We start from the raw sequence: 26,186 nt of genomic DNA, 5'->3' as shown, positions 1-26,186 counted from the left end.
TAACTGCACTCTCAGGAATTGTTACATAGAATGAAAATAGGATAGTTACTTAGGAAAACAGTTTTACAGAGTTATACACATACTGACCAAATGACCCAGCAACACCTTATAGTATGCTCACACAATAACTGTGATATCACCTTTATTCATAATTGCTTTCTAAAAAATCTAGGAAAGACTCAGATAGTCTTCAGACCATATATGAACACATTCTGTACACATCTGTACAATAAAATTCCATTTAGAAGTACAAAGGAAGAAACCAAATGAACCAAAATAAGTGATTGTCAAATACATTGTGCTGAATGAAAAATACAGCCTTCATAAGGTTCTATTATATATGTAATAATATAATACCTATAATATAATGCAATATGATAGAATAAAATAGAATACAATATTATTATAATACAACATTCTGAAAAAGGGAAAGTTACAGGGAAGGAGAAGAAATCTGGTTGTCAGGTGTTGGTGCTGAGAGGATTTGAAGAATAAGGGTAAGAAGCAGACTTTTTTTTTTTTAAGAATGAGAAAATCTTTTTGAAATGTTGATCCTTAATGTGGTGGTAGTTGCTCAAATCTATACAAGTATTATAACATATATCTATACACTTTAAAAGTTAATGTATATACATTTAAGAAAACAAAGCAAAAAAAATTCCACCCCATCAGTAAACAAACTCCACCAACAGACAAATGTTCTGTAATTCATATTCTCCATCATATATTTTTTCTTTTATTTTTTTGCCAATCCTGGGGCATAGGCTCAGGGCCTGAGCACTCACTGTCCCTGGCTTTCCTTTTGCTCAAGACTAGCACTTTACCACTTAAGCCACAGTGTCACTTCCAGCTTTTTCTGTGCTGAGGGATCAAACCTAGGGCTCCATGCATGCAAGGCAAGCACTCTACCACTAAGCCGTATTCCCAGTCCCATCATATTTTTTTCTTTTATATATATATATAAATATATATATATATATATTTTATTATCAAACTGAATTACAGAGAGGTTACAGTTTCATATGTTAGGCATTGGATACATTTCTTGTACTGTTTGTTACCTTGTCCCTCATACCCCCCTCTCTCCTCCCACTTTCCCTTTCCCCCCCTGAGGTGTTCAGTTTACTTTCACCAAACAGTTTTGCAAGTATTGCTTTTGTAGTTGTTTGTCTTTTTTTACCCTGTGTCTCTCAATTTTGGTATTCCCTTTCAATTTCCTACTTCTAATACCAGTATACACGGTTTCCAATATACTCAGATAAGATTACAGAGATAGTGTAGGTACAACCACAGGAAGGTGATACAAGAACATCATCAATAATAGAAGCTACAGATACAGATGGGATGTTGAAAGTAGTCACAACTGTGATATAACAATCGTTTCCATAACATGGAGTTCATTTCACTTAGCATCATCTTATGTGATCATAAGGGTATAGCTATTGGGCTCTTGTGATGCTCTGCTATGACTTGCCTAAACCTGTACTAATTATTCCCAATAACGGAGACCATAGAGTCCATGTTTCTTTGGGTCTGGCTCACTTCACTTAGTATAATTTTTTCCAGTCCTTCCATTTCCTTACAAATGGGGCAATGTCATTCTTTCTGATAGAGGCATAAAATTCCATTGTGTATATGTACCACATTTTCCTGATCCATTCCTCTACTGAGGGGCATCTGGGTTGGTTCCAGATTCTAGCTATGACAAATTGTGCTGCGATGAACATTGTTGTGCTGGTGCTTTTTCACTAGAGGTTGACAATCCTGCTCAATCTGGCTTCCAAGTCTCAGCATCCTGAATAGCTAGGATTAAAGATGTCAGCTACTCAGCTTTATTGTCACATTTCAGTAAGAATTGTTAGCCAAAAGCCAGTGGCTTACACTTATAATCCTAGATTCTCAGGTGACTGATATCTGAGAATGATGATTTGAAGTTGCAGTGGGCAGACAAATACCACAGACTTGTCTAAAATTAACTGGCAAGAAGCTGGAAGTAGAAAAGTGGCACTCAAGAGACAAAGTGTCAACCATGAGCAAAAAAGCAGAAAGAGAATATGAGTACCTTAGTTCAAGCTGTAGTATCAGCACATTTTTTAATTTTTCATTTTATTATCTTTTTTATTTTTTAAATTTTTATTGTCAAGGTGAAGTACAGAGGGGTTATAGATACATACATCAGGTAGTAACTACATTTCTTGTCCAACTTGTTCCTCCCTCATTTTTCTCCCACCTTTGCTCCTCCCCAATTTGCCCCTCCCCCTAGTTGTAGTTAGTTTCCAACATATTGTCTTGTATATTGCTGCTGAATTGGTTACCTTTTACCCTTTGTCTCACCATTTTAATGTTCCCCTTCCCTCCCTAATTCAGACAGACATATCTAAAATACCCAGAGTACCAGAATCAAACATACCGACAACAGGAGCTAAATCATAGGGAAGATGAACAGAAGAAAAAGGAAATAATTTCACAGTATGTTGAAAATAACAACATCAGTGATAAACCACTTGTTTACAAATTTTGGAGGTCATTTCTCTTAGCGTCATCTTATGTGATCATATGTACATAGCTACTGAGCTACTGTGATCATCTGGATAGGACTATCCTAATACTAATCCATATACTAATAATTACCAATAAGGGAGACAACAGAGTTTATGTTTCTTTGGGTCTGGCTCACTTTACTTAGTATGATTTTTACTAAGCCTTTCCATTTTCTTATGAATGGTATAATGCCATTCTTTCTGATAGAAGCATACAATTCCATTGTGACTATATACCACAATTTCTTGATCCATTCATCTACTGAATAGCATCTAGGTTGGTTCCATATTTAAGATATGGTAAATAATGCTACTATGCACATGTTTGTGCTGGTAGCTTTAGTATGGTCTTGCTTGTGATCCTTTGGGTAAATGCACAGAAGCAGGGTTGCTGGCTTCTTTACTGTATCCTGGTTTGTAATCTTTGGGGTAAATACCCAGGAATGGAATTATTGAATCAAGGGGTAGTTCTGTGGTTTTAACTTTTTTGAGGAACCTCCACATTGCTTTCCAAAGTTTTTGAATGAGTTTATATTCCCACCAACAATGTTATTAGGATTCTGTTTTGGTTGTAGTCTCTTACCATTATCAGTTATTGCTTGTTTTCTTGATATTGGCTATTTGAACTGAAGTGAGGTGGAATCTCAAGTGTTGTTTTGACTTGCATTTCCTTTGTGGCCAGAGATGTTGAGCATTCCTTCATGTGTCCATTGGCCATTTTTAATTCTTCTAACAATCTCACTAATTAGCCCACTTATTGAGTTCTTGAGTTTTTGAGGATTTAATTTTTTTAACTCACAGTAAATTCTAGATAATAGGCCATTGTCTGATGTGCAGCTGGCAAAATGTTCTCCCATTTTGTTAGCTGTCTTTTTAGCTTATTGGCTAGTTTCTGCATAGCAGTTTGACACAGTTCCAGTTCTTGAGTTTTTCTTTGATTTGTTATGCTAGCTCTTTCCTCAGAATGTTTCTACATGTGTCCAGGAGCCCTAATGGTTCACCTACTCTTTCCTGTGTATATGAAATAAGTAAATTGAGAATAGAATTGTTATCTAATTTTCTCATTTCATTAACTAAGCACAGCACCTCGCACATAACAATAGCTCAGATGCATTTACATATGTTAATTAAACAAATATTTGGAAAAATAACCTACCATTCCCTGTGGAAATGTTTACCATGTAATGTTTATTCAATTTTCTAGCATTCTTTTGAAAAAAATCATTACCTTATACTACCTTAAAACTAGCTTAAAAGCCAGATTTTACATATGGCTAATTTACACAAATAGCAGCAAGAAAAACATTCCACAGGCTATCAGTGACTCAGCATTTTATTCAAAAAGCTGTTTGTAATGTACAAAACATGAATTAAATGCACAGAAAGTACATTAAAAGTAGCTGTATAGGGGAATGGAAAGTGGGAGAAAAATGAGAGAAAGTGTAACAAGTTTGACAAGAAATGTATTCACTACCTTATATATGTAACTATAACCCCCCAGTATATCACCCTGACAATAAAATTAAATAAACAAAAAAAAAAAAGAAAAAAACTAGTTGCCTAGGGCTGAAAGGCTAGACAGGTTAGGAGTATGACAATTAGATTGAGTAGGTTTTTAGAGAGGTGATGAGAGTGTTCTAAACTTAATTGTAACAATGACGGTGTATAGCTCTTTGAATATACTAAAGGCCACTTAATTATATGTTTTATATGAGTGAATTATATGTGTGGTTTTATGGCTTCTGAATTATATTTCACTAAAAATATACAAAAACATCAGGAATTTTTTTAGAACATTCTGTATAATCTATACTCTATATAGTCTATAAAATAATTTTCAAGAGAAGTGACCATCAGCATTAAATATTTACCACAAATAATACACTCTAAGAGTGATACTTAACTCTGATATGGTCATCTTTTAAAAGTTTATTATTATATAGAGAAGGCTGTAGTTCAAATTATGTATTTTACTTCATATAAAAAATAAATTTCTGGTTTACAGCCAAGAAAAATCAGTGACATTTAATTGGAATATGCCACATGATGCTTAGTTCTAGCAAAGCAAAAGTCATCCAGCCTTTCAACGATTTGTACGGTCTGAGTGTCAAAACTTAACTTTACAAGAGAAAATAGTTAAGTATCAGAAAAGGCTAATTATACGGGTCTAATTCTTCTTTATCTAAGAAAAAAAAGTGTTCCTTCTTTGCCAGACTGAATATTATAGCCTGAGAATTATAAGATCAAGCAAACAAACTGTATGTTTTCTAAAATATGAGTATCCTTCATCAAGTTTTATACTTAGGGCAGCTAAAAGACCTATGTGGAGGGATCAGCATTAAGCCCAAAGGACAGGCAGTGCATAGAAAGAAAGAAAGCAATTCCCTCGTGTCTTTTGCAGGTCACTACCAAGGACCATGTTAGCAGATCCACACCAGACCCTTAACAGGCAGTTCTGCTGCTACCAGTAATTAGCTTGGACAGCTCTGGCTCCAAGAGTAGCAGCAAGGCTACACCATAATGAGCTCAGCTGGGATTAGCAGGACAGGGCAGGGAACCAAGAGAGCTCAAGCATTCTGCATTGCGTATATATCTAAGAGATCAAACAAGGATGGCTGGCTAGGTTATCCCCTCTCCACCTCATTCCAAAAATGAAGCACGGCAGTCTCTAAAATACAGGCTAATGAGGAGCGACACCTCCAACAGATGAGAGCCACATTAATTAACACAATCCCTAGATCATATTATACAGTTTCCATCAGACATAGCAAATGTGCAACTTGCTATTGCATAACACACACATACACACACAAACACACACACACACACATATATGTATTCTAAAAGGCAGTCTTTTTGTTGTTAATTTTATTGACAAAATTCAGGTTATTTTATTTTAAAATTTTATAATATATTTCTCTAATGGCTTGTAAGCCACAAAACAATTGCTCTATAATATTTATTTAAGTCTATATTATTTTAAAAAACTCACTTTTGGATCTTTAGTTCCTGGTTTTCCCTTTTGAAATATGCCAGCTCATTCCACACAGCATCAGAATCTTCTTGTCGAAGTTGTTGGGGATCTGCTCTCTTTATTTTTCTGATTTCAGTCCTATTTTTAATGAAATTATTGTTTTTCCTCAATATATTTAAGGTAAAATAAAAATTATTTATAGAGTCCTTAGAACTTTGACCAAATTTCAATTACTAATTTCAAGTTTGCTATTTGTGGATGTATTTCCTAAGATATTAGTGAAAAGAAATTAAAAATCCTATGTAATAGTTTCCTAAAGCTAAACTGCTACCATGACAAGCAACTTTTAAGCAAATACGTAATACTCTTAGGTTTCTTTCATTCATTCTAGTACAAAATAATAGTTACATATACTGTAGAATTATAACCATCTCTATAACAAGATTATAAGCAGTCAACTCATCAAGAATTTTCTTCCATCAAATCTGAAAGTGGTAGAGATGCCCTGTCTTACAATTTGCTATTAACAATGAACATGTCAGAAAACAGTTTCTCTCCACCAGTGATTACTGGAAAAGTTAGGTGTGCAGAGGCTACAACTAGGAAAATTGACTTGATTACTGTTTCACTGACATGTGATTAGAAATATTTTCCACTTATCAAAGCAAAAATTAGATATGATGATTATCTACAAGTACTGCTGAATGGCCCTTACATTTTCATTTTCTGTACATAAAGCAAACTCTTCATTTCTATTTTTTAAAAATGCTGTACTGGCCAATTTAGAAACAGTATTTCTCTACAGAACAGACCAATGTGTATCATCAACATTGCCCTAAAGGATCCATCTCAAAAGATGAGATGGTAGTAGATTTTCTGTACTCATTCAGTCCTTTGCCCTCTGTTGATACTGTTAACAGGGGAGCCACTTACAACTAACCAAGATCTGAACACCTGTTCAGAGCAATTGAATTGAGACCGCCAATTCATTCAGATAAGCTGGAGAACAAACTGATGGATAGTAAAGATCTTCAAATTGCATACTAGGTTGAAATAGTCTTAAAACAGTTAACTATATATGTGAATTTTACATTTCTCTTATCTTTTTATTAAAACTTAAAGCACTCTTTGCATTATAAACATTTAATACTTATATCTTACTATTTTAAAAGCAGATTTGTATAAATTATTTTCTTGATAGTAACTATTTTTACTGTAAATATCTTCTTTAATTAGATTATTCCACTGGTATTAAAATATATATAACATTTCTTAATTACCTATTGCTATTGATATCTTCAAATGATAGGAAAACCTATCATGTACAAACAGCATATTTTTGTTTTCATTTGGTTATATTTTGTATTTAAAATTTTATAATAAAGACGACTACCAAATAATGTCTTTAAAGCCAAACAAAAGCCATTAAAACTACTATATAATGTTACACCATTTCATTTAATATTTAGGAAAATGTCTTTATGAGCCATGTAACTCACATGCCACTGCCTTCTTCCCACTGTTTTAATTGCTCTTTTACTGCTCTGTAGTTGGTCTGTAACATCTGTAGCCTTTCTTTGCGTTTTTCATGGGCATCTCTAAGCTCATCATTTTCTTGGCACTATAGAATACAAAGAAGGTGGTTTACAAGTTTGAAGAAAGTATTGGTATAATGCTTTGTGTAAAAGGTTACCCATCTAAGTAAATTTGAAAGAAAATAATGTGAAAAATGAATGCCTTTACATTTCTTAAGTAAAAGGGAATGAATTCCTCAAGTAACAAAATACAGTAAGTCTACTTGATAAATTTGCTCAGCTCACTGAGTTTCTTATTCTGTTCGAATAATTTCAAACTTTTGCTGTCAAATTAGTTCCATTTCTTTCCATGGAACAGGATATTGTAATATACATACAAAAATCCATAAGTATATTTTATCAATTTTAAATTTTTTGTTTCCCAACAACACAAGATTTACCTGTATGTAATAGATGTATGACTTGTTAAAATGTAAGGACATTAATCATAGTAAGATGAATTCTTTAGGACCCTGACTCATAATTAAATATATAATAAAGCACAAGGAGTTCACAGAAGGAAGAAAATAAGGCTGAATCTACATCAAATGCATAATTTCCCTTTTTGGGTATTCAATGATTAAAAACTGGAAGGAGAAAAATCGGCTACTCTTGAAGAAGTAAAATAAATATCATTTTGCTCTCTATCCCTCATTAAATAGTCAGCAACTTTTAAAAGTATAGTCATGAGATAAACATTCATTAGATATAAAATAAACTTATAAAAGCTAAATTCTTAATCTTCATTTTTATGAACTAAGAAACTTATTCATTAAATTAAACTAAAACAAATATTCATATTTCTATATGAGAGAACTTGTTGTATTTGCTGATAGAAATAATATGGAAAACAAAGGCATTATGCCTGCCTTGCATACAAAGCAAAAGTTGGCCTTTTTCACTCTCTTTGCTTACTAAAAGTGATGTACTTGCCTTTGGAATGCAGTTTTCTTGGCCATTCATGTCTCACTTAAATAGTGATGCAATGATTTATAGGGTTTCCATAACTGTAGTGCAGTTTTATCTGTCCCATTAGTATGTATACTTTTACTTTCTGCTTTGATTATACTTCCATTAAGATTGTACTTTTAAATAGCTATCAGGACATAGTGAGTTTCACAGATACCAAGCAGTACAGTATTTTACATGCCTTATAGAAATGGAAGTGCTTTTCTTAAAAAATTTTTATTGTCAAACTGATGTACAGAGAAGTTACAGTTTCATACATTACGCATTGGATACATTTCTTTTACTGTTTGTTACCTCCTCCCTCATTCCCCCTTCCTCCCTCCCCCTTTCCCTTTCCCCCCATGAGTTGTTCAGTTGATTTACACTAAACAGTTTTGCAAGTATTGCTTTTGTAGTCGTTTGTCTTTTTACCCCGTGTCTCTTGATTTTGGTATTCCCTTTCTGTTTCCTAGTTCTAATACCCGTATACACGGTTTCCAATGTACTCAGATAAGATACAAAGATAGTGCAGGTACAACCACAGGAAGGGGATACAAAAGGATCATCAATAATAGAAGCTAAGGCTTCACATGGCATGTTGAAAGTAATTACAACAGTGATATAACAGTCGTTTCCATAACATGGAGTTCATATCACTTAGCATCATCTTATGTGTTCATAAGGGTATAGCTATTGGGCTTTTGTGATCCTCTGCTGTGACTAGTCTAAACCTGTGCTAATTATTCAAAAGTTTAAGAGTGGAATTTTTCAACAGGGATATTAAAAGAGATGTTTTTCAGAGTTTCAGAATGTAATCAAGTATCAGGTACTGCAAACTTGCTAAGAAGCAATACCATTTAATAAGTGAAAAAAATCATTAAACTTCCAGATATTAAGTTCAATTTTGTTCATTTTGTTGAAGAACTGCACAGAAAGGACCTATAATATTCAGGATATTAAATATTCACAAATCCAGATCTGGTTGCCCAGTTACTAAATGTTACTGTGAATCCTGTATATGTCAGTTTCTCCATCTTCAAAATAGCTATTTATATCCCTTCTTCTAAGGCAAAAGGAATGAATTAATCTTGAATTTTCCATCCTAAAGTTGACTACCAATCTAAATATTAGTTTACTTCTTTGAACTATGAGCCTCCTAATTATAAGTTTGTGAATAACAGCAGCCAAATAGAACACTGATAGTAGTGCTTTCATAGATGCCATGGTTATGTTTAATTGGATTTCTTAAGAACAAAGTTTTAGGCCAGGTACAATGACTCATGGTTGTAATCACAGCTACTCTGGAGACAGAGAACAAGAGGAGTTAAGAGGCCAGTCCCCACAAAACAAAAACAAAACAAAACAACAACAAAAACAAGATCTTCATCTTAACAAATAAGCCAGGCAGTATGCATACCTGTAATTCAAGCTACTGTAAGAAGCATGAGTCGGACCATGACCTGAGGCCAGACTCAGAAAAATGATGCTAAGTCTCCATCCAGAAAATAACCAAAGCAAAAAAGCCATTAAGCAAAAAGTTTATACTCACTAAAAAATCTTCCAAATCCCGTATATCACTTCTGTGTTATGCCTTATAGGAAACATACTAACCACATGCTAATAATGCTGCCACTGCTGATTCCTAAAGTCTTACTAAAAATGTTCAATAGTAGCAAATAGTTTTGGTTTTCCTATGGCAACTCAAGTAAGTAGCTATTTGCACTAACTAGTGATTTTAGTCAAAGTTTTTTTTTTTTTTTTTTTTTTTTTGGCCAGTCCTGGGCCTTGGACTCAGGGCCTGAGCACTGTCCCTGGCTTCTTCCCGCTCAAGGCTAGCACTCTGCCACTTGAGCCACAGCGCCGCTTCTGGCCGTTTTCTGTATATGTGGTGCTGGGGAATCGAACCTAGAGCCTCGTGTATCCGAGGCAGGCACTCTTGCCACTAGGCTATATCCCCAGCCCCTTAGTCAAAGTTTTTATTGGTGAGTTTTCTGCTTTAATTTTTCTTGGTGCTTGATTTATTTTCTCTATCACTAGAAAATTTACATAAGTTTATTTATTAAAAGTTAAACTACATAAAACCAAAGTATGGATTATTTGTAAATCAATGTAACAGAAATACTAATAATTTTTTAAAGAGAGTTTTACATAGATAGATAGATAGATAGATAGATAGATAGATAGATAGATAGATAGATAGATAGATAGATAAGTTAATGGGCTAAATTAATCCTGGCACTAACATTTGTCCTACTACACAAACAGTAAAATTTTACAAAAATTTAAACCGTGTATACTGGTATTAGAAGTAGGAAATTGAAAGGGAATACCAAAATTGAGAGACACAGGGTAAAAAAAGACAAACAACTACAAAATCAATACTTGCAAAACTGTTGGTGTAAGTGAACTGAACACTTCAGGGGGGGGAAGGGAAAGTGGGAGGAGGGAGGGGGCTATCAGGGACAAGGTAACAAAGAGTACAAGAAATGTATCCAATGCCTAACGTATGAAAATGTAACCTCTCTGTACATCAGTTTGATAATAAAAATTTGGAAAAAAAAAGATTTCTTTAAAAAGTTTCTATTTTAATCCTACAAGAACAGATGTCAGATGAAGTTATTTGCCAAAAGTTGGTAACTTTAAAAGAAATAATAATTATTTATATGAGACAAAAATAAAATTGTGCTTCATTTAGGAAGTATTAACACAAAATTCTTTAACAAAAAAAAATCAAGTATGTGAACTGATACCTTTTATATCACTAACTCAAAGGATACATACAAAAACAGTACAATGTATAATTGGTAGCCAATGAATGTAATCCATTAATTAGATCACTCTAAAATTGCTAAACTACAAGTTTTATACTTCTATTTACAAGCAAGTTTGAATGACTAAAAAAATATTAAGAAATGGAAAATTTGTATTAGCTAGCTTTCTTCACAGATACACGCAAACATTTATATTTCATAAAATAGAAACATTTTTATCTAGTCTAGTTTGATTAAAATCTCAATAAGAATAAAGTAAATAAAAGCAGCATAAATTCTGTTGATAAAGCAGTGACTCAATCTTAAGGGAATTAGAACAAGGTTTTATACAAGCAAAAATAAAATTAAACACTTAATAAAGTACTAAGAATCACATTATGAATATTTAATTTCAGCATATTTAATAAAGTATATATGTATCATGATTTTGAAAAATAGACATGTAAACTATCTTTGACAGACAATTAAATAGCATTGAGAAGTGCTAATAAAATCAAGTTACCAAATGCGTGAAAGTCAATAAAGTAGAAATCCAAGGTATCACAAAAATAATAAGGATTTCATAAAGCTCTAATGTACTCATTTCTAAAATTTTATTTTATAAGTTGTTACATTACAACATTCATGACATCAGAATTACAGTTGGTAAACAAATTTAATCATGTTATTCAAAAAACATTATGTGGAATATGCCCTATGTAACTCATGGGAAGGAAAGAAACTGGGGAAAAGTAAAGGGAGGGGTAACATTCTCCAAAAAAAGAAATGTACTCATTACCTCACTTGGGAAATGGTAGTCCCTGTGTAAAACAACTTCATAGTAACAACAAAATTATTTTTAAAGCAGCTGTCATTTCTTTTATATCATTTACTTATTTATTATTTGTTATATGACACTGATCACCCATCTTAAAAATATGTAAGGGTATTCACAAAACAAAGTACAAGATGCAAATTTGATAGCCTTAAAATAAGTATGTAAACTTACTGCTAATACAATAAGGAGCATTTCAATGTATCAAAATGCATACATATATGTTATATGAGCCATTGTAGAAGCTATATCTCCTTTCCTCTTTTAATTCACCTTGGGAAATCAGCTTTGCACTGTACAACTTTCTTTGGCACCATGGATTCTCTCTTTTGTGTTTAGTTCAACATTTCCTATCTTCTAATGGACACCAGCATGTTGGAAGATATTAATAAGTATAATATAATCAAGTCAATATGAAAAAAATGGACATTTTAATAAAAGAGAACATGTATCTTTCTGTAGATTCACCATACACATAAAAGAAGACTTTTAACCAAGTGTCTATAATAATCATTGAAGAATGGAACATTTTTGGCAATCTTTACCAGCAGTTCTCAACTCAGTCCTTGAGCTGTAATTGCACTTTCTTAATAAAGTCATTTTAATATTAAAAAAACTCAGTATGTATTAGTGGTTAGTAGTCTACAAAAGGAGCACCCAAGATGAACAAGTATATTTTAAAATTAAAAAGGCACATATTATAGGTTGGATTATGAAACTGTGCCTCCCCTCTCAGAAACAAAGTATGTTGGAGTCCTAAGACACAAAGCATGTGATCTGATTTGGAGACAGAGATATTTAAGTTAAAATTAAGTCATTAAGTAGAGTTTAATCCAGTATGACCAATATTCTTTGTTAAAAGAGGGAACAGAAACACAGGAAAGGCCAGGGTCTACGGGTTAACATCTACTCTTAGCTACTTAGGAGGCTGAGATATCTTGGTTCAAAGCCAGCCCAGGCTAACAAATCTCAGACTGTTATCTCTAACTAACCAGTAAAAAGTTAGATGTGAAGGCTCAAGTGGTAGAGCACCAGGTTCCACAGAGCACAAAGGCCCCAAGTGCAAGTACACATGTGCACACACACGCACACACACACACACACAGAAATACAAGGAGAGATGTGAATGGAGGAAAAAAATATTAACATAGAAAGAATGCTAGTTACAAGACAAGATCTGGCCAAGGCTTCTAGAGCTAAGACACAAGAATATAACTGATTGCCTCTTACAGCCCTCAAAAGGAACCCAACATACTGGACCAAGTTATCTCTATAAACTTGAGACATAAATTTGTTGTACTAAGCCACACAGGTACTTCATTATAGGAAACTAACAGACATCATCATTATCATCATCATCATCATCATCATCATCATCATCATCATCATCATCACTGCTGTCATAGTCGTCATCGTCGTTGTTATTATTATTATTATTATTATTATTATTATTATTTAGTATTGGAGCTCAAACCTAGAGCTTTAGCTAGACACTGTTGACTCCTGCCTATAATCCTAGCTACTCAGGAACCTGAGATCTGAGGATTGTGGTTTAAAGCCAGCCCAGGCAGAAAGGTCCATACGATTCTTTTTTCTAATTAACCAGCAAAAATCCAGAAGTGTAGAAGTGTAGCTCAAGTGACAGAGAAGCAGCTTTTAGAGGAAAAGCCAAGATAGAACACAAGGCCCTGAGTTAAAGTCCCAATACCAGTATAAAAAATGAGAAACAGTAACAACCAAAGAACCACTGACTACCACATACTAAATATACATTCTACCATTCAACTACATCCCTATGCTCAGGCCTACTATTAACCACTACTTTATACTTAATGCACTTAAATTATAACAAAAATTTTAACATTATGTGATAACATGGTTTAATAGAATAAGGTACTTTATCCTCACAAATATGATAGTTTTCCACATTAAAAGAAACTAAAGGTATAAAAGTATTCTAGTCTCAAACTCGTCTGATTGCTTTACAATATACATTTTTGTTTACTAAATTCTTTTCTTAAATATCATTGAATATAGTGCCCTTCTCTTTAAGAAATTCTACTAAATGATAAAATACAAACAAAAACTTTTGTTCCCATGTTTCATCATTTTGAAAATCTGTGAAAGATGAAATTAATTTGAAATTTATTTTTGCACCAGTTAAAAAGCATGTGTAAAGAAAAACTACTAAGAAAAAATTTTGTGAGAACAAGAATTTTACTCTGAAAATAAAATTGTGGCCCTAGCCAAGAAAGCAGTAGTCAAAAAAAAAAAAAAACACAAAAAAACAGCGTAATGACAAACATAGCCCTTCTGAGATTCTTCCTTTTTTTTTGGTTAGTTATTAGAGTTTTAACTCAATCTCACACTTGCTAGGCTTGAATGCCAAGCTGGTACTACACCATGTAAGCCACAACTTCAGCCCAGCTTTTTGCTGGTTATTTTGAAGACAAAGTCTCAAGAACTTTCTGGTTTGACTCATTTTGAACCACAGTCCTCCAAATCTCAGCCTCATGAGAGCTAGGATTACTAGCCTGAGACACCAGCACCCAGTCTGAGACTGGATTTTTTTAAAAAACAAATTCATGGGCTAGGAATGTGGCTTAGCGGTATAGTACTTGCCTTGCATGCATGAAGCCCTGGGTTCCATTCCTCAGCATCACATAAACAGAAAAAGTCAGAAGTGGACCTGTGGCTCAAGAGGTAGAGTGCAAAACTTGAGCAAAAAGAAGCCAGAGTCAGTGCTCTGGCTCTGAGTCCAAGCCCCAGGACTGACAAAAAAGAAAAAAACAAAAAGAAAATTCATGAAATGGAACATAATAAATTACATCTAAAATGTCTTTGAATTGTTCTACTCCTTCTTGCTAAAAAAGAAGAGACAATTAGACATTTTATAGACTTTGGGAAGAAAACAGGGAGACTACTCTTGCTCTGAATAAGTGACAGTTAATTTGATGTGTCAAATTAAGTGCCAAGATACTTGGATAAACAAGTATCTTAGTCTTTCTGGATACAATTCTAGCTTTTATAGAGTGCTATGACTTGAGTGAAGGTTGAGTTTGACCCTCGTGGTTCATGTGGTAAAATTTAATCCCCACTGTAGAGAACTAAGAAAGTGGAAACTTAACCTGATATGGCGTTCGGGGTTGGAAACTTTTGAGATGTGATTAAGCTTAGATCAAGTCACTGGGGTTGAGCTCCTAGAAATGAATCCCAATGGCTTTATAAGAAAAGAAAGAGAAATAAGACAGAGCAGATTTACTTTACATAGAGGTGCATTTCCTCTTGCCATAAAACACTCCACACTTCCTCAGGACTCTAGCACCATGAAGGACATCATCAGACACAATCCCTTGACCTAGCACCTGCAGAACTGTTAGCCAAATAAGCCTCTTTTCTTTATAACTTATAAAAAGGTTAGTATTATATTGTGATCAAAGTAAAACATACTCATACACTGAATAAAGCAGAATGCATTCTTCAGTGTAGATGGCCTTCAACCACCTACACTGAGCCAATTTTGTTCCAGAAGACACAAGCTTGAAGTAAAATTCTTTCTCCCAAAAAGTAACTATATACTATATGAAAAATAATTTGAACTTTAGAGTTGGAATCTGGCTTAGTGGTAGTGTTTGTCTAGCATGCTCAGGTGTTAGTTAAATCTCCATCACTGAAATCAAAACAAAACAAACATGTGTATGGCAGCACATGCTTGTAATTGGAACATTATGGGAAGCATAAGTAGAATAATCAAGGTCTGAGGCTGGCTTGGGCAAAAAAGTAAAGACCCTATACAAAAATAACTAAAGCAAAGGAGGGCTGGGGACATGGATCAAGTGATACAAATGATAGAAAACCTGCTTATTAGCAGGCCCTATTTTTAAACAGAGGGGACAAAGAGGAGGGGGAGGAGGAGGAAGAAGAGGAGGAGGAGGAGAAAGAAAAGACAGAGAAGAAAGAGGAGAAGATGAAAGCAGGGAGAAGGAGAAAGGGGAGAAGAGCATCAGCATTTGCCTCATACTTTTGAGGCCCTAGGTTCCATCCCAGTACCAAAAAATCAGTTATTCAATTAGTCCTTAAAACAGTCACACAAAATTGGAACCATATGCATGAAGAAGATCCTCTGATAAAAAGAATTCACAAAGTATAAACTGGGAAGTCTAACCTCTCAAAGACAAACCAATACAATATATGTTTATTCTTAGAGTGCCCATTCAAATGTTACATGTTATGAGACAAAGTTAGTTGAAGGGATATAATGATGGATTTTTTTAAAAAAATAGTACTGAGTACTGAACATAGGCCTCACAATTACTAACTCTACTACTTGAGCCATGTCCCAAGACCTTTCTGCTATAGTTGGTTTTTAGACAGGATCTTGCACTTTTCCCTGGACCAGCCTTTGAAAGACAACCTTCTACCCTCTCCTCCCTGTAGCTGGGATTACAGAAATAGGCCAGCCACTAGGCCAGGCCAAAATACAGGTGTTAATTTGCCATTTTCACTATGTATGTATGTATGTATGTATTTTTTCTGGAACTGATATCAAACTCTGTGCATTTCATGTTGGACAGTGGGGTATATATACCACTGAGTTATATCATTGGCCCTGACTAAGTTTTATATACAGAATAATTATATAAGTGACTTAAGTAAAGTTTTTAAACTTACTTTTAGTTTTATAAATAAATATAGACAGATATATACCACATATAAATCAATACAGTAAATTCTTTCCTCTTCCTAGTGTTCTATGTTTTTTTTTTTTTGGCCAGTCCTGGGCCTTGGAGCACTGTCCCTGGCTTCCTTTTGCTTGAGGCTAGCACTCTGCCACTTGAGCCACAGCGCCACTTCTGGCCGTTTTCTGTATATGTGGTGCTGGGGAATCAAACCCAGGGCTTCATGTATATGAGGCAAGCTCTCTTGCCACTAGGCCATATCCCCAGCCCCGTGTTCTATGTTTTTGTCTCTGAGAAACAATAAATGTATTACCAACTTACAATAAAAATGCAAATAATTCAAAAGTAGTGAATAAATATTTATTTTCAAGTAGCAAATATTTTATTACATTACGATCCTCAGAAATATTAAAAGCAAGAGACAGACTACATGCTTTTTTCAGGCAATTAAATTCAGGCAAGAAAAATGACAAATAGGAGTATATGAAATGAATGTTTATTTTGGCATATTTTATATTTGCATGGTTACTACTAAAGAAATGATTTATTGTTCACCTTTAGTTGTACTGTCTTCTCTAAGTTTTCAATCTTTCTTTCAGCCATTCTCAGCTTCCTTAGCTCCTCATAGTCCAAGAAAGAGCTCTTTGGGGACAAAGACCTTGAACGTTTCACAGGTGGTTCCTTGAGAATAAAACAAGGACATGGTTGAACTAGTTGAAACACCGGATTATGAAAGACATGCAAAATTAAAGAACAAGTAATTTTGAATACTAATAATGAATTATAAAAAAAAATCCTGCATGGAATACCAGAGAAATAACAAGCCGAATTACCACAGTGCTACCACTAAAGGTTTCTCTGTGACTCGTTAATGAGAATATTCATTTACATTTACATTGTTTCTTTCAGAATAATGATGTCCCATTAGGGAAGACTAAAGGGTTATAGACTCAGAAATGCAAGAAACCTCATTACAAAGGAGGGGATAGAGGCTGGTCTAATTGCTCTATAAGGGTCCAAGGTTACACTTGATAGGACAACCAGAAACAAGAGGGAAAGGATTTTTTTCCCTTTGAAATAGTTTAACACACTGTGAAGTTGAAGGAACAATATGCTAGAGGAATATAAATACAACAGACAGTAGATCTTATACCATAATGACCATATGGTCATTAACTATAATGTGGCTAACTAGAGACAAGAATGTGTGTTTATATTATGTACAGTTTCATATACCAATCTGGAGAAGTAATATGAGAAGGCAACTATTAAGCTGGGCAACATAGTGTTCATCCTAATGCATGTCCTTACAAAAAAGAAAAAAACCTGTATAAAATGCATTTCCTTTTCTTACTTTTATTAAAAGAAGACAATACAGTAAGCAATCAAAGAAAGCCCTATAATGTTGCATTTCTATTTTGCAATAATGTTTAACTTAAATAAATATGGCAAGATATATATAATACAGTTTTGATTTTATAAATGAATAAATTTCATTCCTCTGATAACTAACAATATTAGAGATTCACAAGAGTAACACAGAATCATGAGTGTAATTCAAATACTTCCTTTATTAAGACTGTTTTAGTCAAGAAAAAAATAGAAAGTAAAAACTATCTTGAAAAGTTTGTTTTATATGCAAAAACACATTCTTCCTGTATTGATGCTGTAATAAGCTTAAGAAAAATAATCTTGGGGCTGGGAATATGGCCTAGTGGCAAGAGTGCTTGCCTTGTATACATGAGGCCCTGGGTTCAATTCCCCAGCACCACACATAAAGAAAATGGCCAGAAGTGGTGCTGTGGCTCAAGTGGCAGAGTGCTAGCCTTGAGCAAAAAGAAGCCAGGGACAGTGCTCAGGCCCTGAGTCCAAGCCCCAGGACTGGCCAAAAAAGAAAAAAGAAAAAGAATTGAAACCTACTTACTTTTAGAGAAATGTCCTTTCTACTTATGTGAAAATACTATAATAAAATTACAGTAAGTATAATGCAATTTTTTATTAGCCAACAATCTGGGGAATCCTTTGATGAATAGCACAAATATGTAATGAATACTAAAAGAGGAAAACTCAAGACATTAATGAGAACATGCTATGTAAAACATGTTACTTTTTCTCTACTGTCCCTTTAAACATATAAAAATACCAAATTATGTTCATTAAATGTTTAAATACATTTGTCATTTTACATTCCACATTGACCAGATATCAAATACCATATAAGAATAAAATAGAAAGCTCAGAAATACTGTTACTCCAATTAAAATTAGAAATTGAGAAATAACCAACACCATTTTAAAAGAAATAACCAATACTATACGATTTTATTATAGATAAAAGATACTTATAAAAGCTTTTCAATTTTAAGTATACAATTCACTGACAAAACAGGAATACTATTAACAATACTTAATTAATTAATTAGGGAATATATTATTTAGTCTTTAAAAAGGAATTTTTCTCTACTCCTTAAGGGCTTTTAACAATCATTTAACAGATAATATTTTTTAGTTTAAATAAACATACACAAGCATAGCACTGCTGATTTCTTAACTTCATCTTTTGCCTTGGCAGACTCAAAAGTCACAAAATGACAAGAGGTCTCTACCTTTTGTTTTCCTTCAGTACTTGTAATAATGTTCTTCTCTGGAAAAATGTTGGTGCAGCTATTGTCAGATAGCTTTTGATTTGCAATTTTCAATTTCTCTTGTAAATACTCAATTTCAGACTTCTGTGAGACCATTAGTGTTTCTAAGCTTGTTAATGATGGCTGGTGAGACACCTATTTTTAATAAATACACAGGTATAGTTATATATTAATTACTAATACATGAAAATACTATATGTATTAAATTATACATATGATAAGCATTCATGGAAAAGTCATTTAAACAGTAAACTATAAGCTACAAGAAGCTGGAGCACAGCTCAGTAGTAGAGGTTATGTACATCACACACAAGGCCCTGTGTTCGATCTCTAGAACCCAACTGCCCTAGTAAAAAAGAAAAAGCTAAGGGGGAGGGGGGAGGGGGGTATGAGGGACAAGGTAACAAACAGTACAAGAAATGTATCCAATGCCTAACGTATGAAACTGTAACCTCTCTGTACATCAGTTTTATAATAAAAACTTAAAAAAAGAAAAAGCTAACTACCATTATCTAAAATTTATCATGTAATAGAAGATACGTTTCAATAAAACATCGAGAGTCTACATATATAAATATTTTCATAAAGTTTTTATACAAATTTACTTAAAAAACTTAAATTATGGCCTTATGATACATACTACTCATCTATAAATGTGCATATTTCCTCACTAAAGAACCTATCACCAGATCATCAAGAGTCATACAGTAGCCTAGGATATAAACCTGAGAGAAGGTAAACAGTAACCATAATCTACATCCAATTATCTTATATCATGTTAATAATGATGCTACAAGAAGTCTGACATATTTAGAAGTCAGTAAACTATTCAGCATTCTCTTCTCAAACTTATTCATGTGTCAACTGGTAATGGTAGGCCTAAAGTTGTAACAACTACAATTTCAACTTTTTACAAGAAAAGCTGGTAAGAAACCTGGTTATGAAAATTAGTATTATAGAAATTCTAGTATCTCTACTGACTTGAAAAACCACAAAACCAAATGTGTATATGCTATTTAAAAGTAACCACTTCATTTACAAAAGTTAAAAATATTTAATCATAGTGAAAAAAACTTTTATTTACCCACCTGGAAATGTCAAATCTTATTGTGTGAATACTATCAACATGGATTCAGTAGCCCTGAAAGTATTTTCATTTATGTTATAGAGGGTTAGAAAGTTATGAGATAGGGCTTTAAGTTTCACTTAGACTTTCAGACTCTCATCCGTCCTAAATTATATTTCTAAGGACTATGAGAACATTTAAAATATATTATATTTATTTACATGTATGTGTCTGTGTGTATGTGTTTAAGGGTACATGTAAGTCCAAAAAAACTGAGTAATATTATCCATTTCTAGTTTGGGCTTCTGTTTCCTTTTTAAGTAAGATAAGCAGAATTTTTCTATTTCTAACTTGTAAATTTATGGGTAAAGGGATCATTTTTTATATATAATATTACACTATCCATATGTTTAAGCTACCTAATTCGTTTCCTGGTCTTTATTTTATCATCCTATTAAAATTTTTCTTCAAAGTGTTGTTTTTAATTATACTACCATCACTGCTGTATTGCTTATTCCATTACATTTTTGAACGCTTAAAATACTTTATAACATTTATCTTCCAGTGACTCTATATGATTTTGCCATATTCTTTCTCATCCCTTTTAACCACTGTACTGCTTTTTCAGAATCCAAATCATGAAGTTTGCTGGGTGCTGATGGCTCATGTCTGTAATCCTAGCTACTCAGGAGGCTGAGATGTGAGGATCAAGGTTCATAGCCATCTTCAACAAGAAAGTCCATGAGATTCTTACCTCCAGTTAACCACCAAAAAGCCAGAAATGGAGCTCAAGTGGTACAGTGCTAGCTTTGAGCAAAAATGCTCACTAGCATCGCCCAAGACTTCAGTTTAAGCTCAAGGTCTGGCATGCACACACATGTACACACACACAGACACACAGACACACACACGTTTTATTGGCTGCTAAATAATTATCAAAGCAAACGTCTTTTGTCCAGGTTTTCTTTAATAAAATTATAAAGGATATATAAACATGCTGTCACTAAGTTTTCACTCTTTTGTTCACCGTCAATTCAAATTTAGAATAAAATAAGAGAAACATAATTTTTATTTACTGGTATATCCAATAAGCTAATTAGATTCTTTTTTTTTTCTTTGCAAGTCCTGGGGCTCAGGACTACTGAGCACTGTCCTTAGCTTCTTTTTGCTCAAGGATAGCACTCTGACACGAGCCACAGCACTAGTTGGCCATTTTCTATATACGTGGTTCTGTGGAATCGAACCTAGGGCTTCATGTATAGGAGGCAAGCACTCTTGCCACTAGGCCATATTCCCAGCCCCCTAATTAGATTCTTTAAGGAAAATTTAGTGTTAAATTATTTCAATGTTGGGCTGGGAATGTGGCTTAGTGGTAGAGTACTTGTCTAGCATGCATGAAGCCCTGGGTTCGATTCCTCACCACCATATAAACAGAAAAAGCTGGAAGTGGTACTGTGGCTCAAGATGTAGGGCTCTAGCTTTGAGCAAAAAGAAGCCAGGGATAATGCTCAGGCCCTGGGTCCCAAGCCCCAGGACTGGCAAAAATAAAATAAAATATTTTCAATGTCATTAGTAGATTATCATACCTTACTTAAGAATAAAAAAAATAATAATCAGTCAAGAAACTGTAATAAAGATTCAGGAAGAAACTGAAATATGATGAAAACAGTGATAACTCAAATTCACCCAATAGCAATGAAGATAATGTAAAGATGAAAAATAGGTTATATTTGGCTTGCTTTAAAATAATGGCTTTTTAATCCACTTGAGATGTTTGTACATATTAATATATGTAAACACAGTCTTTATTTCCACAAAATAATTCATGCATGCTCCTATTCTCTTTAAATGTGGTTTTTTTCTCTATTTTTTTTTACCATTTTACTATAGGTACATTTATAAGAACTATTTTTCATAGTGCAACTATATACTTTTTCTGTTGTTGTTTTGGTGGTACTGGATTAGAACTCTATTTGCTAGACTGGAGTTCCACCATTTGAGCCACATCACCAGGAGTTTTTTCTCTGTATTTTTGTTTTGTTTGAAACAGGGTCTCACTTCCTTCCAATACCCATGCCTGAGCCCATACCTGCCTACTTTAGGCTTCACAGTTTCTGAGAACTCACGCCAATATGCCTGGTATCCTTTCATAGAGATGAAGTCTCACAGAATTATTTTTCCCAGGCTACCCTCCAACTATAATTCTCCTGTTCTCTGCCTCAAAGAAGCTATAAGTTCAGGCATGAGCCACTGGGTGCCTAGTCCATATACATTTTATTTTATTTTTTTGCCAGTCCTGGGGCTTGGACTCAGGGCCTGAGCACTGTCCCTGGCTTCTTTTTGCTCAAGGCTAGCACTCTACCACTTAAGCTACAGCACCACTTCTGGCCATTTTTTTATATATGTGGTGCTGAGGAATCGAACCTAGGGCTTCATGTGTAGGAGGCAAGCACTCTTGCCACTAGGCCATATTCCCAGCCTCCATATACATTTTTAAGTATAAGAAAAGGCCAGACATGCCTGTAATTCCAACTTTTGGGAATCCTACATAGTGAGTTCCAGGCCAACCTGAGCTACATAGTGAGATCCTATCTCAAACAAAATAAAACAAAAACATATACCTCAAATAAAATGCTAAACAGTATTCCATGTTTTTGTTAAGGGATAAGGAATGTATTTGTTGCAAGTGCTATTCAGCTCTACTTACTGATTCACAAAAGAATTTGGCTTATTAATCTACTATGCTTTTACAAAAAACACAAAAAGGTTTTCTAAGAAAGTCCTCAAGATTTTAAAAGTTGGATAGAAAATAGTTCACGACCACTGTACTTTAAGAATATGGTAACAGAAGTATAACCTGCTACAAAATTGCTAGCATTTTGAAATGTTCATCAAAGACTATAAAATGCATAAACCTTTGGCTTAACATTCTACATATACTAATGAATGATATGGAAATACATCCATGGTAATTGCAGTAAAGTAGGCTATTTACATATAGATTGTACCAGATATACACAGAAAACAAAACCTTGAACAATTACTCTTTTAGAATTTCTAAGGAGACAGATTGTATCTATATATTTCCCTATGCTCTCCTAAATTACCTCAAAATGTTCACAGTGAACATGTAAATATATTTTAAAATTCATAAATAAAATGAATAAAAGTTCATAGTAAATTTCTGAATATTGTTAGGGGAAAGTGAATGGAAGTCTCATTATAATGTCCTCATTCAAAGTTCCTAAGTAAGTTTGGGATACAAAGTCCAGATTTTGAAGTTTATAACTGTATCCTCTAACTTGATTTTTAGCTAACAGATTTTAATAATAGTTTTATATGTATAGAAAAAACAGTAGGTACTTTAGTGTTCATACCCTACACCTCCCAACCTAGTTTCTCCTATTATTAACATCTTAAATTAGTATGGTGTATTGCTTACAATAAACTGGACATAGTAATTCATCACTATTGACTAGCACTTATATTCTACAAAGATTTCCTTAGTTTTTACCTAATGTCCTTTTTCTAGTTCAACATCCCACATAGGATAAAACATTACATTTAACTGTCATTTCTCCCCAGGCTCTTTTCTTAGATATACTAGCTACTCAGAATTTATTTTTGATCATTTGACAGTCTTTTTTCTTCATTTAGGATTCAACTCCTTTTGAATCTGTCTGATATTTTCTAATAATTACACTATGGTGATAAGTTTGGAAGAGAAAGAAAATAGAGGTGAAATATCATTTTTTATCATATCCTAACAAATACATTGATTTATTTCACTTTCCATTGCTATAACTAAACACCTGGAAGTAGGTGATTTATAAAGAAAAGAGAATGAATTAACACAGTGTTTAGAAGCTAAAGGCTAGATAGCACAGTGCCATCACTGACGAGGTAGTCTCTGGATATATGACTTTATGGCAAATGGTATAATGGCAGGAATGTTTATGAGAGGGAACCGTGTCATGTGGAGACAGAAAGCCAGTATATGGGAGGGGTTATTCTCTTTTTTATGACAACTTACTCTCTCAACAATGCACCCTCAATTAGCTACTAGGTCAATACGCTCAATTAGCTACTAGGTCATACCTCTAATATATTTTACCACATAATATTGCCAAACTAGAGACCCAAGACTCTAACATTTGAACATTTGGAAGATAAGTCATAACCAAACCATAGCAGATACACATAACTGACATGATTACTTGCCTAAAGTAGCATACATGTTACTCTAGTGTGAAGTTGCTCTCTTACATTCCAACCTACTGTACTTTAACCTACTTTTAGTAATACTTTATATACACAAACACAAATATTACATGCACAGTATGTAATTATTCTATGAAATATATGCATAGGCCCATAGAACCTTATGTGTCTTTATAAATCCTACCCTTTTTAGAGCATATATAGCAAAATCAAGTAAACATGCCAATCTGTAGAAATTAATTCTATAACCCTTAAAGTCATAGAAACTTAAGCCAGGAGACAGTAGCTTACATCTGTAATCCTCACTACTCAGGAGGCCAAGATTTGAAGACTGTAGCTTTAAACCAGACCAGGCAGGAAAGTCCATGAGATTCTTATCTCCAATTAATCACTGAAAATCTGGAAATGGAGCTGTGGCTCAAGTGGTAGATTGTGAGACTTGAGCAAAAAGCTCAGAGGTAGTGCTAACTACTGGTGTACACACACAAACAAAGACATAGAAATTTAAAAGTTCTATTTTTTGCTAATAATTATTTTACAAATAAAATTTTCTTTAGTAATTAGAAAATGCTTCTGCTCTTTTTTAGAATTCTTAGAATATATGGTATTACATTGCTAAAACATAGTTAACTAAAATTATGAGTGGAATATATGTCAAAAAGCTCCTAGCTAGAGAGAATTGTTAACTTCTTGTTTTGTTTGGCAAAAAGGATTGAATGCAGGGCCTAAAACATGCTATGTTTTCTTCCACTTAGATACACACCTAGGTCCTATGTGACATATTTATGCATTGGCCCATCAAAAGAATCTATTGAATCTATTGAATACAGCAGATATAGAAGTAGAAAAACAGCCTTTCAGTGTTGTGTCGATCCTTATTGTAAAATAATATAATTTAGCAACAGATGTTTACATGCACCTGTAATCACAGCACTGTAAAATCAAAGAAATAATATTGCAAGTTTGGAATCAGAATGGGCTACATAGCAAGTTCAAGGCCAAACTGAACTACATAGTAAGACCTTGTCCCCAAAACTCAAGAGTTGAAGATGTAACTCACTGGGGAATATCTACCCGATATGTATAATACAACCTCAGTTCAACCCATAGTGCACAAAAGACGTATATAATATAGGGGCAGGAATGTGGATTAGTAGTAGAGTGCTTGCCCAGCATGCATGAATCCCTGGGTTCAGTTCTTCAATACCACATAAACAGAAAAACCCAGAAACGGCATTGTGGCTCAAGTGGTTAAGTAGTAGCCTTGAGCAAAAGAAGCTCAGAGACAACAGGCCCTGAGTTCAAGCCCCAGGAAATGTTCCCCCTTCCCCCCACCCAAATGTATATAAGTACCTAGTCACTTTGTATGGCATTATTACAGTGGTAGCTTACTGAATATTTTCAGGTAAATATAAAATTAGTACTCAATTATAATAACTTTAAAGATCTGTAAAACAAATTGTTTTATATGTTAGTAATTTTTAAACAAATGCTTGTTTCTATTGCTTTTGATACTTAACTCCTCGCACACACCAGAATTTAGTGAAAAAGTAATTTATAACAATTTCTATGCATTATCTCACTTACCTAACAATTTTACAAACTCTAGCCCTACCAACATGTAATACTGCCTATTGTAAAATACACTTTTAAATGATATCTCAATAAAAGAAAATAGCTTTCCCTAAAAAGCATTCAAGTGAAGATCAAACATATGTATATGTATATTTATAATCTGTACTTTTTATATTTGCAAGTAAATCATGTAACATATAAAATACACATATATAAGAAAATTGACCATTTTAGTGACTGTTCTCTGAAAACAAGTAAACGTTTTTGAAAGAAAACAGTACAAAAAGTATGCAAGTTCATTTTTATATATCATATATATTGCTAGTATAAATATATTATAGATATTATATATGATTTCTTCTTGTAAAATACTCAGCTCT

The 26,186-nt window shown here is 33.7% G+C and overlaps 1 protein-coding gene across 10 annotated transcripts in view; it reads right to left on the bottom strand.

Moving 5' to 3' along the window:
- Window positions 1-26,186, bottom strand: part of Cntln (centlein) — a 189,274-nt gene that overhangs the window by 85,240 nt on the left and 77,848 nt on the right. For 5 of the 10 annotated variants that reach the window (XM_048355133.1, XM_048354721.1, XM_048354966.1 and 2 more), the window contains 4 exons: window positions 18,885-19,079; window positions 16,856-16,981; window positions 7,014-7,135; window positions 5,533-5,652 (listed from right to left, as the gene is read on the bottom strand). In XM_048355133.1, coding sequence (XP_048211090.1) covers window positions 5,533-5,652; window positions 7,014-7,135; window positions 16,856-16,981; window positions 18,885-19,079 — 563 coding nt within the window. Of the gene's footprint in view, window positions 1-5,532; window positions 5,721-7,013; window positions 7,136-16,855; window positions 16,982-18,884; window positions 19,080-26,186 lie in introns of those variants that run through there. The other 5 variants (XM_048354820.1, XM_048354884.1, XM_048355050.1 and 2 more) reach the window with 3 other exon arrangements.

The sequence above is a fragment of the Perognathus longimembris genome, chromosome 1 (assembly GCF_023159225.1).
Source record: "Perognathus longimembris pacificus isolate PPM17 chromosome 1, ASM2315922v1, whole genome shotgun sequence".
NCBI lineage: Eukaryota > Metazoa > Chordata > Mammalia > Rodentia > Heteromyidae > Perognathus > Perognathus longimembris.
The sequence above is the reverse complement of the archived record's forward strand: the minus strand, read 5'-3'. Positions and strand labels throughout refer to the sequence as shown.